The following is a 15,255-nucleotide window of genomic DNA, read 5'->3' on the forward strand; positions in this document are numbered from 1 at the left end:
TGCTTCTCGTGGTTTCCTTGCGTCTCTCCATGCTTCCCTGGTGGGAGGGACACCTCCTGCAGGGAAACGACGCAAGTGAGGTACGCAAGGAATCCATTTAACCGAAGTGAGATGCACCTAATGTGCCATTAGAAGCGCATAGTGATGTCACTATGTTACAGAAATAAACAAAGGAGTCCAATCGAGGTGTTTCAGACAGTGGGGGGAGTGTGTGGGAGAGAAACTTGCAGACCATTTACATGCACGAAAACCTATAACACAATACAGGAAAGGGAAACCCCCCCCCCCCCAAAGCGTAGGGCCCCTTTAAACAGTACCTCTGAATCACTAAATAGGCTACTTTTGAATTGTTGTACATTAAATCTTGCACTTTCATGACTACACCTTATTCCCTGGACATCAGATGACATATTACAATATATATTACTATACAATCTATGTATGCAAAATTCTACTTATTCTGCTACATTTGTGTGCATATAAATCACAACTTCTATCAATACTACTTAATACAACACTACAATATTTATATTATGGATACGTACAATGCTGCCTTTTAAATTGAATAATTGCAATGAAATGTACCTCAATGAGTCCTGCAGAGATGCAATGCTTGACTCTTTTTTAAAATAATATTTGCAAAGCTCTCTACAAGCTGAAGACATGTAAAATACAGAATAAGGCAGGTATTGCATTTGATATGATGTCTACGACTTTTGAATATCATTTACGTACTTTCTTATTTTGCAGTGTTAATTATATTAAACAGATGCATCTGTTTGTATCTGTATCAGAGTGGATCAACACTAAATCTTATCTTAAATATACGCATCATACTTCATTTTAACTTTCTATTAGGATAAGCCAAAGTTAAGGGCTGATTTAAGTCTTAATAGGAGTCATAAGAAATTCAATCTTCTGAGGCTGGAAGAATAACTTTTTCTCCAGTGGGCCGACAGCAGCTCTGATGAACTGATCATTAAAGATTTGGCGAGCCAGATGGAAAAATAGTTACATAATCTCTATCTTTGCGAATATTAAACCCCAAAAGAGTCTTTGAAAAAGCCTCAAGTAATATTCAGCATTCATGAAAATGTGTGTAACTCGGTTTTAATAAAAAGTGAAATAGAGCCGTATAATTCCAATATCGCAATTTGACATACATTTTTTAATCTCAAATCCAATCATCCAATCTTTTGACAATTTACCGAGAACCGATCCTTTAGTGTGTTCTAGAGTTTGAGTTTGGGGTGTTTTCTCAGATGAGTGAGTGAAGTGGAGTGAAATCGACCCCATTATTATTTTAGATGGCACACAGGCTAAATCTATAGCAAACGGATGACTTAAAATCAGTGCAGGAAACTTCTTTGTGTAATACTACAAGGCTGAGTGGTGTCTTTGCACGTTTTACCAGTTGATGGCAGCAGGATTCCTCTACAAGGAGACATGAATAGAGATGTATCCCAATTTAGTGACAGTATTGACATTACAAATATAGCAATTACAAATATAGCAATATGCTTGCTTGTATATTGTCACTACATGTTGTAAAGTCTTCTCTGAGAAACAAATTCTCTATTGACACAAAAGCCACAAACAAGCATGTAAGCAATTTGGACATTTTCACTGTATTTAAAGAGTCATAACAATTGGTAAATAGACTGAATGAATATTTGAATAGATATTGCAATCATTAAAAATTGTTATATGTTATGATATTGCATTATATATAAGACAATGATTATTTCATGACTTTTTCAGTGTAGCCATCACTTTTCTGTCATATTTCAGCTCCTCAAACCACATAGGGATCAGTAACGAATCTCAATCACAACGTATTGCCCCTATTTGAACTGTTAATATAATGTAATAGTGCATCACCAGGAACAGGCAGCGGCAGTTACAGTGAGCATAACTTCCTGTTGTGTAACACCTGCCTCATAAGCTGCTAACGCTGCATCCAGATGGCTCCACTCTGGAAACACCTGGCCCTCCACACACACACACACACACACACACACACACACACACACACACACACACACACACACACACACACACACACACACACACACACACACACACACACACACACACACACACAGACACACGCACACACGCCCACGCACACACGCACGCACGCGCGCACACACACACACACACACACACACACACACACACACACACACACACACACACACACACACACACACACATACACACACACACACACACACACACACACACTGCTGCAGCCTCTCACACACCGCAGACACACACTGATCAATCACAGATTATCAGTAATACAGCATTACAGAATCTCTCAGCGGTGCAGTTCAGTAACGTCTAGAGTATGGCATTGATTAACATCAGTGTACATGTGCCAGTGTTAGCCAAAACACAAGAGAAAGGAATGATGAAAAGGAAACTTTTACATTTTCCAAGTTTTTTTACCAAATAACGTTTTCTTCTCTCATCTGCAATATGATTTGTCGTCCACATCAGAAACCTATGTAGATTGCGTTAACATTGTAAACACTGATTCGGGGGTACACGTTGCTATATATATATGCAATATATCATCTAACCTTAGTTCTTGACTATTGTAAAATGTACGAATAGCTTTAAAAAACATGATTTCTTAATATTAGGAAACATATCTGCAATGATGGCAGTTGACATAACATGTAATTGTATTTGGCAGATGGCCAATTATTACTCTGCCTCAAATGGAGAACATTTACCGAAGTGTAAGTACTTTCTTTTAACATTTCAGTCCTTTTAAACTTTTGGACTTATATACAGTATTGTTATGAACTCATCTCTGTGAGTGTTTGGCAGTGTGACTTATTTTAGTCCTTACCCAGTCAAAAAAAGGTTTTATTTGACTGCAGATCTGACCTTGAAACTGAGAATGTTTTATTAACATATCACATTATTAATACATTGTGTCAGTGATTACTGTGAGTTCAGTTAGAGGTCAGGTCTTGCTCAAGAACTCTTTGGCTAACTTGATGTTTTGAACAAAATAAATAATGATGTTGTGTGCTCTCTTGCCACCCTGCTTCATATTTCAATAGGTCCTGATGTGGCAAACATGTGTTTGCTTATGCATAGCTCAACACACCATATAGATAAAAAGAAAACAGCCACTAGAGGGCACAACAGGTCTTTTAATGCACACTTGTGACTTCTTGGATGGATGAAGAGGTCAAAGAGGCCAAAAGGTCTTTAGGTACTAGTGCCGTCTTATTTTTTGTTTGAATTATTTGATAATTGCATGATGATTTATAACAAAATGCAGGATGGAGTTTGAAAGAGTGTTGATGTTCCTGCAGAATATGACCTTAAACCTGTCATCCACATGATCCAACAACAACCAATGATGTCCAAAATATACATTTCCTGCTCCATATTTGTGTCTGGGAAAGAACAGCAATAGCAGTGTTAAAACATAAGCCTCAAGTTTGTTGAGCATAAATCTCAAAAGTTCACATTAAGCTTCAATCTGTCTTTTTGTGTTAGAACATGTCTTGTTTTCTGCATTGTATAGTTCTACAGTAAGTCTCTCTGGGGGTTTTCCATATTTTCTGAACAGCAGCAGATGGCCGGGCCGCAGAGTACAGTCACCGCTCTCTCTAGCAGATCTTTTGCAATGTGAGGAAACAGCCAGGGACTGCGAGCTACCCTGCCATCACTTCCAATTTGGCTGCAGTCAGAACAAACCACACAAGCCGAGCAAGTTGGTGTATGATGGTGTTAATAAATAGTTCCATTTCTCAGGCCTTGTCTCAACTTTATCCTCAGTTTTTGGATTAGTCTCTAAAGTTTATAAATGTGCTGTTCAGATGCATCACAGTTCAATACACCTGTATATGATGACATTTGTAAGTGGAGTTTATTTATTACATAATCTCTCTCAGGAAACTGTAATGGTGTTTTGGGGTGTCTAAGATGCTTAAAAATCAAACAACCCCATAATGTGCCTTTCCTATAAGCAGCTATATGAGCTATATAATAACAGACACCCACAGTGACATGCACACTATATTCCCACATATATGCACCTATTCATACTTCATACCACCCCATCCAAAACCATTTGGGGATTATATGGAGGATGGCTTAAAAATTCGGATGGGCTCCACTTTTTTATATTCCTGTAGAGTCGAATTATTATATTGAAGTTGAATAATAAGCACTGAGTCAAACAGCACACCCTTCATCTGCGGAGCTGTAATTAACAGGGGCAAAATGCAGGCGGTGGCGAAGGAGAAAAAAAAATGCAAATTATTCCGCACAAAGGCTCCTCACAAATTGGCGTCACCATTTCTCAAATTATATCATTACTATATTTTGAAAATGTTAATCTGTTGAGCGGATTTCCCGGGGGAGTTGAGTAAATTAGTTCTATTTCCGAGACTGCCTCTCTGCAAAGGCACGGCAGCGACAAGCACCTCTGATTTGCTGATTACAATTAGACTCCCCAGTTTGGGCTCCTTCAAGCATTGATAATTTTCGGCATATTAAGCACGTTTTAGCAAAGGTGATAAGTCAGTTTTAATTGAAATGAAATTATTATTCTAATGGAAGTTTGGTTATTATTATTAGGAGGCACTAGTCATTCTGGCTTCATTTTTTAATATATAAATGCTGGGGAGTGAAAAAAAAGATTTTGAAGGGCATTAGGGTGTCAGGATTGAATGAGGTAATTTGAAGGGAATTACTTTCTCTTCTATCAGAAATGAACTGAATTAAAAGTCCAAATCAATCGCTTTCACTTCTCCATTCTACTTTGACAGCGGCACAATTACAGATAATTAGATGGGAGGAAACTTTTAATTGTGGGATTAGAGGAGAGAGAGAATTTGCGGGATCAGAGGGAAACATTTCCAGGCAGAGATTCTTGCTTAAAATCGAATCAAAGGATTTGTGAGCTTAAAATGGCATCCAGCTTTTTTTTCCTATACTGTTTAATTGGAATTGCATCTAGTTCATCCAAATCATCCAAAACAATTAATTTAGATTTCATTCTATAATTATCATCAAATCGAATAATGTGCAACCTAATTTAGATAGTTAAAAATTAACGTGCGTGAAGTTAATTGAGTAATTAAACTCCTAAACTGCTGCCTATTAATTTGCCTGCCTATAATTAAAATGAATTTGATTCTATGCTGCTAAAGTAAGCATCAGTGTTGGATGGTGTCTTGATAAGACCTGTGTCATTTTGGGGAAGGGGGGGTTGGGCTGTATCATCTTAACACCTAGGGTATATTAAGATGGCATGCCTATAAATGTCAGTTATCTGGTTATCTGGTGCAGGTGAGCTGCAAAATCCGGAGACTCAGCCAAATTGACAAACAACACATAAAGTTGGCATTAAAGAGATTTATTTAGGGAAAGAAGAGATAAAGTGGAGCTAGAGGTGGTTGACTTTTGTTTGTTTAGCGTCAAAAAGAAACTTTGATGGGTTGAAAGAGTCCAGAAAACATGTATTTCTGGGGGTTGGGACTTTTGAACTCTTGGACAAGGAGTGAATATGGGGATTTAGTGTGTCTGTGTGTATTCAGGGGACTCTACAATGTGCTCTATCAGTGCCACTGCTGTTTTCCTTCACCTAATTCATCACTGTTGTGGGTATTAGTGGACTAAATAGCATCCTTAAGTGATTATAGCAACATTTAACACCCCTAACATGTGATCAAATTAACATATGGCAAAGAGCCTCAACATCAGAAAACATGTCTCGATCGAAGTGTAAAGCAAGTCAGAAGGATTCTCTCATATATAACACACCTTCTGTGCTTCTCTACAGTATGTGTTATTGATCATATTATCTTCCAGTTACGCTTATCAATACATTTTAAAGGTAATATCTAATGGCGGCAATGCTGTTTTATCCTATAACAAGTGCTTAAAGGGATCTATTGGGGTGATAAGTTGCCACAAACAGTAACATATCAAGTAGCAAAAGTAAAATGTGTTTTGTTGTTTTAGAAAGGGCAAGTTGTCCACACTCTTTGAAATCCCACAATTGCACATTTGAAGCTTTTATATTCATATAAAGGATGCCCCTTCCATTTTCCTTGTAAAGTAACTAACGTTTTTTTATTTACTCCCAACACTTTATAAGAAAACCACATATCAGTGCTGAGGTGTATCTGTCATGATCTCTGAGCCCTCCTGGAATTTATCTCTTTGGATGGAAAGTTGAATCAATTAGTCTATAGCCCCCCCTCCTGTGCTCTTATTGATTTGGATCAACAACACATAAATGCAATAAAGACGATGTGTCCAGCTGCAACACACATTGAGAGAGAAAAAAACAACACGTTTTTTTTATTATTATTATTATTTCCCCCTCTGAACAAGCTGCCAAAAGAGCCAGTTATAAAAAGGTAACAAGGCAGACAACAGTGCACTGAATGCTGGCCTTGTTCGCCTTATTATCGGGTTAATTAAAGCTGGAATCTGACAATGTCACCCGGTTGTAGAAAAACGGATTTAAATGCAATGTCTCTGGAGACTGTGTCAAGGGCTGCCTTTCATTGAGCTCCTGTTCGCCGAGTTGGGGAGGGGGGAGTTGGGGGGTCAGCCTTATGTGTGTGCTTGGTAAAGAACGGAAAAGCAATTATTGAATTTTAGATGTTCAAAACAGAAATGAATGGGGAGGAATTATTCATAAGATCCTGTCCATGTGCGTTAAAATTAAAGTAAAAAATACAAAGAGCTTCAAAGACGAGTCCACATGCTGCTATTAAAGGAAGGATGGAGATCATTTCTGAGGAGTTCATTAAAATGTAAGGCTACACACACACTGGAAATACAGAGGGGTTGTTATTTGGGCTCGGGGGTCAAGTGACGAGCGGATTATATACTTCCTCATAATAATATTAATTAAACAATTTGCATGCTAATAGGGTAACAATTATCGCAGCTTCTGTTGAGAGATTCAGGTTATTACAACATGCCAATCCGGGTGCCAAGGGTCAGGGAACGAGTGGGGTGCGAAATTTCAACTCTGATTAACATTATGACAGTGCCAGACTTGGGATAAATAAAGTCGAATTCATTATTTGAAAACCCAATGAGCAGATAGGATTTAGGCTAGTCACATATTGAGTGCAGGGGTTGCACAAGTGGAAGAGCTTTCCAATTGTGCTTCCTGACAGGAAATGTTGTGCATGCCTGTAATGCATGTTTGGATGTTTTTTTTATTGTATTCTATGTGTATCCTTTCTGTATTTGATTTTGTTCATATAAATGTTGGTCGTAACTGATTATTTTGCCCTGTAACAGTGAACTATTATAGTTGTATTCACGTTGTGCCTTTAGCAATATCTCAGCTCCCCTTTTAAATACACAACCATATTTCAACAGTCGCCCTATTTGTTTTACGCCATGCACGTGAACCTGTCTGTAAAGGTGTAATGTGTTTAAATTATCACCCATAAATAACATGGGGGTGGGGGGTATTTTAACTCAGTGGCTTCCAATGTGAAGCCCAGGGACCGGAAAGGGTCCCATGTATCCCTACATAAAATAATATTTTTCAGTTTATCAGTTGTAGGCTAGTTTTTCAAATTTTAAAGTTTTGTTCTGCTAGCTCCTGAAAAGAGTGTGAAAACAAAAAAAATGTGATAACACTCAAACATGTTAATTAAGATGTGTAAAATAATGATCATTTAGTTCTAATCTGGTCTAATATCCACCTATTTGCAGCCCCTCCGCTGAACAAAAAGTCCGGCAGCCGCTGGCCTAACACATCCGCCTGTAGCCCTTCCTTCCCGGGATCAGTGGAGCCCTTCCTCCCGGTGGGTCCCCCGTGTAGTTGCGATGTAGTTCTTATCAAAGCCCTCCTGTCTTGTTGTGACAGCTCTGATATTGTTTATTGAGGTGGATGTCAGCTTTAATTAGCAATCGATACGAGGAGCGTTTGCAGAGCGCGCCTCTGACGTCAGCGTCCATTACCGCTTCTCATTGGGTCTCATATTCCCAGAGCCTGGGCTAATTATTGGGAGGTTCATGTGGATAAAGTACAGCTCATCCCTCCCTTCACATCATGTCCCCTACTCGTTGGCCACACTCACTGCATGCTTTTTAAATTCCCATCACCGGCCTCCAGACCGTTTCCTTTTGCCTGCGGGATGATGGACAGCAGGATACTGGATGCTCCTCACGCCCAGTTCGGAGGCTCTCTCGGCGGGATGGTGGGCTTCCCGTACCATCTGAGCCACCATCACGTTTACGAATTAGCCGGGCATCAACTTCAATCTGCGTCCGCGGTTCCCTTCTCTATAGACGGATTACTTAATGGCTCCTGCACGGCTTCAGTGGGCAATTCCAGCCACCTCTTGTCTTCGGGCTGCGGGATGAATGGAGATAATCAGCAGTACAAACTGTCAGGTAAGCCCCGTCCGTTATACACACAATAACATCTGCTCTAGGTCGGTTGCATGGTCGCGCACAGACAGAAAAGGAAAGAAACAAAGACAGGATATTGCGTTAAGTTATCCTCTTGGTGTGTTTAAAGGGCAAGCCGAACCACACACATACAGGCAGAGAGGAGAATAATTCGCCTCCTACTTCATTTCCATCCCTGAAAACTGAAGATGCAGCCGAGCAAAAACAATGTTCCTGTCAGTCAGGAGATACTAGAGCAAGGATATGCCCGTGTTAACATGTGAAGGATTCCTCTATTCAGATAGCATGTTAGACTGCAAAAAATAAATCTCAAATGAAATCCCTTTCTTCAGCTCTAAAGTTTGCAGAAATCCTCGCATATGCATGAAACCAAGCTCGTTAGAATTGTATGAAAATGTTGTATTTGAATTATATCTGTGTCTTTTTTCTCTTTTGTTTACATTTATTCTCATTCTGCTGTTAGACTCGGGGGACCCAGACAAAGATAGCCCTGGTTGCAAGAGACGGAGAACTCGCACAAATTTCACTGGTTGGCAGCTGGAGGAATTAGAAAAGGCTTTTAATGAGAGCCACTATCCGGACGTGTTCATGAGAGAGGCACTGGCTCTTCGATTGGACTTGATAGAATCAAGGGTTCAGGTAAATATTCATTTTGACCTATATATTTTTAAGTAATAGTAGTAAGTAATTATTTGAAGCTTGTGTGTGTTATTCCTTTGTTTATTATTCACTCATGACAAAGACTCAATGTGTTTATTGACCCAAACTGCTGTGAAATACAAGCAAAAATAAATATTCTGTTCTATTGGTTGATTTTAGTACATATTATACAACTCATATTAATACAAAAATAATAATAATGACAAGGGCACACGAGATGGATGTGGGTTGTTAGACCTTTCATGGCTTATGTCAGTCCAATAAATCAATTTTAATTACACCTTTAGTTTGAAAACTAATGAAGTAGGCTTTTTAATGCCAGCTGATATTTTTTATATTATTATTTTTCTACCAGAAATATGGCGTTGTATTGTCAAATGTATTGGCAATCTTGGATAGAGAAAAATAGCAAACAATAAAACCAGTCTATACCTTTATTAGATTATTTGCACAAGAAAATCTGCTTTATTTTATTATACTATAATATAATTGTGAAAGCTTGCTAAGTTTAATTGTAGAGTTAGCATATAATAATTTGAAAAACATGTAATCCTGACGTAAACTTTAACTATGTTAATATGAATCTTATTTTGTTATGCCTCTGATACCAACTTTTTTTTGTCATGTACACATTTGTTTTTATTAATCAAAGGCCTAATTAAAAGCCTGCATAGAAAGGTGCAATCTCACTGTTTGCTTAATTACCATATTAATAAAACACTGACAATATTTTGCCTCATTAATTCCCCCCCCCCCCCCCCCCCCTTGCATTGACATAACTTTACACGTGTTTTCACTGATTTGTTCTCTCCTCTGCAGGTATGGTTCCAGAACCGCAGAGCCAAATGGAGGAAAAAGGAGAATACAAAGAAGGGTCCGGGTCGACCTGCGCACAACGCCCACCCCACCACCTGCAGCGGGGAGCCCATGGACCCCGAGGAGATCCGCCGCAGAGAGGTGGACCGCATGGAGAAGAAGAAACGAAAGCAGGAGCGCCGGCTGCTCAAGTCCCAGAACAGGCTCGCTGCTGGGGATTTATTTCACACCCCGGGATCAGACAGCGACAGCGGGGTGTCGCATGTGACCGACAGCGACCACACGGGCCCGCCTTTTGACTCCATGGAGGGAAGCCAAGCGGGCTGCGACCCGACACCTCAGTCTATCCACAACCATAACCAAAGACTTTTGGAGCGGGATGCTCGCGGATCCGAGCCGGACTCGCCGGACGCCAGCAGCCTCCGGTCACTGTGCGCCAACAGCAGCGCGTCCAGCGTGCAGAAACTGAACCCTTTCAGCGTGGAGAGCCTCCTCTCGGACTCCAGGCCGAGGCGCAGCCCCGCGGCCTTACCCCCCTCACGGCCTTTGATAGGGAAGGGACACTTCCTGCTCTATCCCATCACACAGCCGCTTGGATTCATCGTTCCCCAAACTGCTCTGAAGACGCTGAACTCTGACAGTCACATGGAGAGGAACCAGAGCCGCTGCAGCGTGACGTCTGCGGGCTCTGCGGGATGTAGAAGCAACTCCCCGGCCTCTGCAGACCCGGCACCGAAGGGACAGGTGGGCTCGGAGGAAAAGACACGATCACCGCACACCAGCCCACCGAGGGCCGCCTTTCCCACTGGCAAAAGTACTCAGACCTCTGTTATTTGCAGCGATTCGACTTTCGCCCACGAACACAGTCCAATTACGCCTGTCGATGCAGACAGAAAAGAGCTTTTAGAGATCAAGGACCACCCTGACCCCCCCGAGTGTGTCCTCAGTGACAGTCCAGCTGAAACAAAGACAAACTCTAAAGAAGATGTCGACATGGAATAAATCATTGGGGTAAAAAAAGAAAATAAATCATACTGATATAGCCTCCAAACGACACCTTCCATTAGGCCAAAGCTTAACTAGGCTACATCTTCGTATCTAATTGCCCCCCCCCCCCCCACACACACACACTTTGCTGATATTTTGACAATGGTGTGCTCTCTCTCTCTCCCTGCGAGTGTGTTTGTGTGTGTGAGTCAGGAGTCTCTAGATAATGTGTGATAACTTGTCAAAAGAAAAGACCAACAAAAATCCTCAAGAGCTGTACAAAGGTATTATACTATTTATATATGTAAGGTTTTTCTTAAATAAATCTATTGTATACAAGCACCTCAAACCGTGTGAGACCTTAAATAGCAGCACATACAGTCCGTGCAGGACCACTGTACAGTAGGAAGGGGCTTTCTTAAGAAATCTCATGTTGTACTTTGTATATTGCCTTAACAAATTTATTCATCTATAAGCCCCCACTGAAATGAGGTTACGAGCCTGAGGCGAAAAGGACCCGCTCGACTCCTGCAGAGTTTTGATATGAAAGTAATTATTTTCCCGGTGGCTACTGCAGGGGGATTCAGTTTATTTTAGCTCAAAGGGGGTTATAATACATTACCGATTTCTAGTGATATGAAATCACATAAACTTCCAAGAATAATAGAATTAGCATGAAAAGGCCTGGGTGTCAAATTGAAATAGGAAAATAATAGCCCCGGCAGCTGGGAGTGTGTGTGTTTGTGCATATTGGATAGGAGATGGGGATTCGTGGGGAGGCATTTTCATGAGCTTTTTTTCTTCTCCTTCTCTCTCCACTTTGTCAGGGCCCCTTGTAGCAGGGCTATATTAAGATAGATGTTCGATGATATCCCTCATTGTTCTGTCGCTTTACATTGATGTTTCTGTGTTATCAGCCTATTGATCATGCGTTGGCTGTAATAGGACGGGCTGAGGCAAACGTGCTATTTACAATAGCTGAACACATTTGTTCTAATAGGGCTGGGGGTCCCCAGGGAAGCCACGCGGGATCTGGGACATCTGCTCCCCCCTATTGCAATATTAGCACTGATGACCACAATATCACGTCGACCCAAGGAACAAATGTAATAAATAAATACAAAACATCTTAAAACAAAAGATTTATTTCCAAACATGCTCACATTGCTGTTAAAATCCACATGCCCTATAGTGTTTAGTCTCTTGATTTGCAAATACATTGAAAATAATCGGAGGGGTGAGCTTTACGTTTGAGCCGGCGCAAATTAATTTCTGAGCCAGTGTCCCTTTCAACATATTTACATACATTTCAACCCATGCAGCTGTTTGCTCTAGGAAGCTATGTCTTATTAGGTTGGGGGGGGGGGGGGGGGGGGGGGAGACCCAGCCAACCAACATGGCACACAGGGAGCATGCAGAGGATTAGGCCTGCTAAGGGTTAGAGGTCTCTGTCTGATGCTGCTTAGAGACCTTATTGTAGGGGTTTAAAATTGTCCATGGCATCACATTAATCTTTATATGATAAATATTTAAGGGACTTGCAATGTTGTTATACATTGTATTCTAAGGGTTTGAATATTCGTTTCCATTATTCCATTACCAATATTCAGACAAAATTCAAAGCTGAAATTGGTAAATCCATTGCTTTTTAATTCTTTAAAATCATACAAACTCATGGTTTACTTGTTCAATTGTGGCATAACCGGGGCCAATGTGAAACAATCCCTAAACATTTTAGGTGTGTGTTTTTCCATGCTGGCTATTTGGGACGTATGCCCAGTTCATCCATAATTCATTAGCACACTGAATAGGAGTATCGCTGGCTGCACATTGGTGGCCTTAAGGTGAAATTAGCGATTTGCTTAAGTAGTTAAGCTTTTCTTGCCTGAGAGCTGCACGCTGCATGATTCAAGACAAACTATCAATCGATATGCCCAGGCAGCCTCCAGGAGATGTGTCGTCCATGAATCATACTTTATGAATTCAATTTATACCCGGAGAAATTTTCAATTTGAACGCCGGATCATTATGGGAGAGTGTAAATTGTTTTTGCTCTATTATGCATCGGACGCCATCATTTTTCTTTCTAATTACGGAGGTGTCAGGTCGGGCTGTCATGCAGACGCTGATTTTCAATTTAACTGATCATCATGCATTCATTTTCCCATTTGATAAATCTGCTATCTCGAAGCTTCTCCATGCCCGGAATGCTAAAAGAGAGGCACAGATTGGCAAAGTAATAGGGGCCTGTATGCGGCAATAAGTGCAGATCAGGCAGCTAATTTAGCACCTCCTGGTATTTCCATTTCCATTTCTCATTTCCAACTCTCAAAGGAGGCAAAGCAGCCCAAAGGCAAAAAGCTGGTAGGCTTTCACTATCGGAGAAAGACAGGGAAAAAATCTACCAAAACGCCTTGTTTTCAACCACACATTTCCTAAATTAGGATATCAAGCTTAATTAAGGCTAATAGAGTTTTCTCAGTATGTGTTAGTTTTATTTAATAGAAACAAATTTGCGCAATTAATTATGGCCATGATATTAAGGGTCTCATTTACAGCATTCGAGCTGCTGCTTAAATCACCGTCTTCAGAAATAAGCCTCTCATTTCCACGACAAATGACTAACCACATGTCTTTTCCACCAGCCTCCACCACAGTCATAATATCCGTTTATTTGCCATATTATATCCAAGTAAACTAAATCAGATTAGATATAAATAGATTGACTGTACTGCGCCGGATGACTGGAATACGCAAATCTGGTATTTTCACATTGTAACCGATTATTTAGCTTTGGAAATAAAATAATAATAATCTTAAAACACACAACGTAAAGTATCCTAATTCCTTACCCAACACAGCGAAAACACGTTTTTATCATTGTATCACGTGTATCAATTTTAGTTTTTACTTTATTGCTCTGCATCTAATTTGCCACAATTGAATGCATTTTCCAATAACTATGACAGAGAAGGTTTTTTTTTTTCTAAATGGACATCCTGTGTTCTCGCCTCAAATCCCGTCTCTGTGCAGAGCTCCTCTTGTGCGCTTTGTGTTGCTGTATGAGATCTGAGAGGCTCTGTTTGGATAAGAAATAACCGTGTCCCTTTTTAAAAAGGATCCTCCAGAAAATAAAATGCCACTTGACATTTGGCTTCTCCTACAGCAACCCTGCCATGCCTTTTAGGATTATTTTACATCTACATACTCATTAATGCACCGGTGGATTTAATCATTCTTATCTTTGCCATGCATACCTGGGATAAGCCTGACATTACCATCTGCATTGATTTCTGGACGATCCTTAAAATAATTGTAATTCTCTTGGAGTATTTCACGTGAAATCCCTCTTATCAAAATGTAGTTTATAACACTTAAACACTCGCAGCTCAGTTTTCTGTGTCCTCTTAAGGCCAAAAAACATATAGCTTATATTTAGGCAAATTTAATAATTCATTTAAATTGTACATATTATTTGCTAAATATAATTTATGTTGAAAAATAAAGATTACAATTTTTTATGTTATGATTTCCTTTACATTTCCTTGCAAAATCCTCTTTTAAAAAAAAAAAAAAAGTTTATGACTTGCATAAGACAATGTATTACACATATATTTTACTCATTTTACTTACTCTCATGTTATCATCTCTGGATATTTCTCTTATAAAGGTGGATAAAAACTAAATATATATATATAATATAATACATATAAAGAGATGTTGGTGCATTAAGCTAAGGATAAAAAAGGAATGAGATGATATGCTACATTTCATGTCAAGATAGATGTCAGCTTTCTGTAATATATCTTTTTCAAAAAATATCAAAACAAGTGCATTCCCACAATATGGGGGCTGAAATGCTGGACCATAAAATATCACATATTTGTCATGACAAAAGTGACATAAAAGACAAAATAGAAAATAATAGTATAATGAGCCAACAATTGGAGAAACATTTGTAAAAAGATTAATATTTGCAAAGGGACACAAGTCTTGTGAACTCAGTTAAGATGCTGACACTCTAGATACTATTGTAAAAAATGAGAACCACGTCTATAAAAAACTCATGATAATAATGCAATTTAATATCTCCCTCAGTGGCCAATCAAACAAATATAATCATCTTTTTACTTTGAAGTAGCACAGTGGAGAAGAATGAGAAGGTGCTGTCAGTTTTCTGAAGAGCAATAACACACCATTTCCCTCTTCCTTTAAAAAAAGAAGATCTTCCTCATTAAATATTGCACGTTTGTGCTTTATGCCGGCTCCATAATGTCTTGGAATAGCTGTAGGGAAGGATTAGATATTAGACTCCTCTTCACAATAAGAGCACTTGATGTTAGAGGTGACTGGATGTATTCCACA

At 39.6% G+C, this 15,255-nt stretch overlaps 1 protein-coding gene across 1 annotated transcript; it reads left to right on the forward strand.

Moving 5' to 3' along the window:
- The first annotated feature begins 8,094 nt into the window (after nucleotides 1-8,094).
- uncx (UNC homeobox) lies at nucleotides 8,095-10,942 on the forward strand. Its single transcript, XM_034089886.1, has 3 exons — nucleotides 8,095-8,409; nucleotides 8,891-9,066; nucleotides 9,907-10,942. The coding sequence occupies exons 1-3, from the start codon at nucleotides 8,097-8,099 to the stop codon at nucleotides 10,903-10,905; spliced, it is 1,488 nt and encodes a 495-aa protein (XP_033945777.1). The 5' UTR covers nucleotides 8,095-8,096; the 3' UTR covers nucleotides 10,906-10,942.
- The last annotated feature ends 4,313 nt before the right edge of the window (nucleotides 10,943-15,255 follow it).

Source organism: Pseudochaenichthys georgianus, chromosome 8 (assembly GCF_902827115.2).
Source record: "Pseudochaenichthys georgianus chromosome 8, fPseGeo1.2, whole genome shotgun sequence".
NCBI classification, from domain to species: Eukaryota; Metazoa; Chordata; class Actinopteri; order Perciformes; family Channichthyidae; genus Pseudochaenichthys; species Pseudochaenichthys georgianus.

Excerpts from the sequence above, each read along its gene's own strand:
- uncx (XM_034089886.1), top strand. The coding sequence starts at position 8,097 with ATGCTTTTTAAATTCCCATCACCGGCCTCCAGACCGTTTCCTTTTGCC. Across the intron at positions 8,410-8,890 it reads TCAGCAGTACAAACTGTCAG|ACTCGGGGGACCCAGACAAA; the intron begins GTAAGCCCCGTC and ends TTCTGCTGTTAG. Across the intron at positions 9,067-9,906 it reads TGATAGAATCAAGGGTTCAG|GTATGGTTCCAGAACCGCAG; the intron begins GTAAATATTCAT and ends TCTCCTCTGCAG.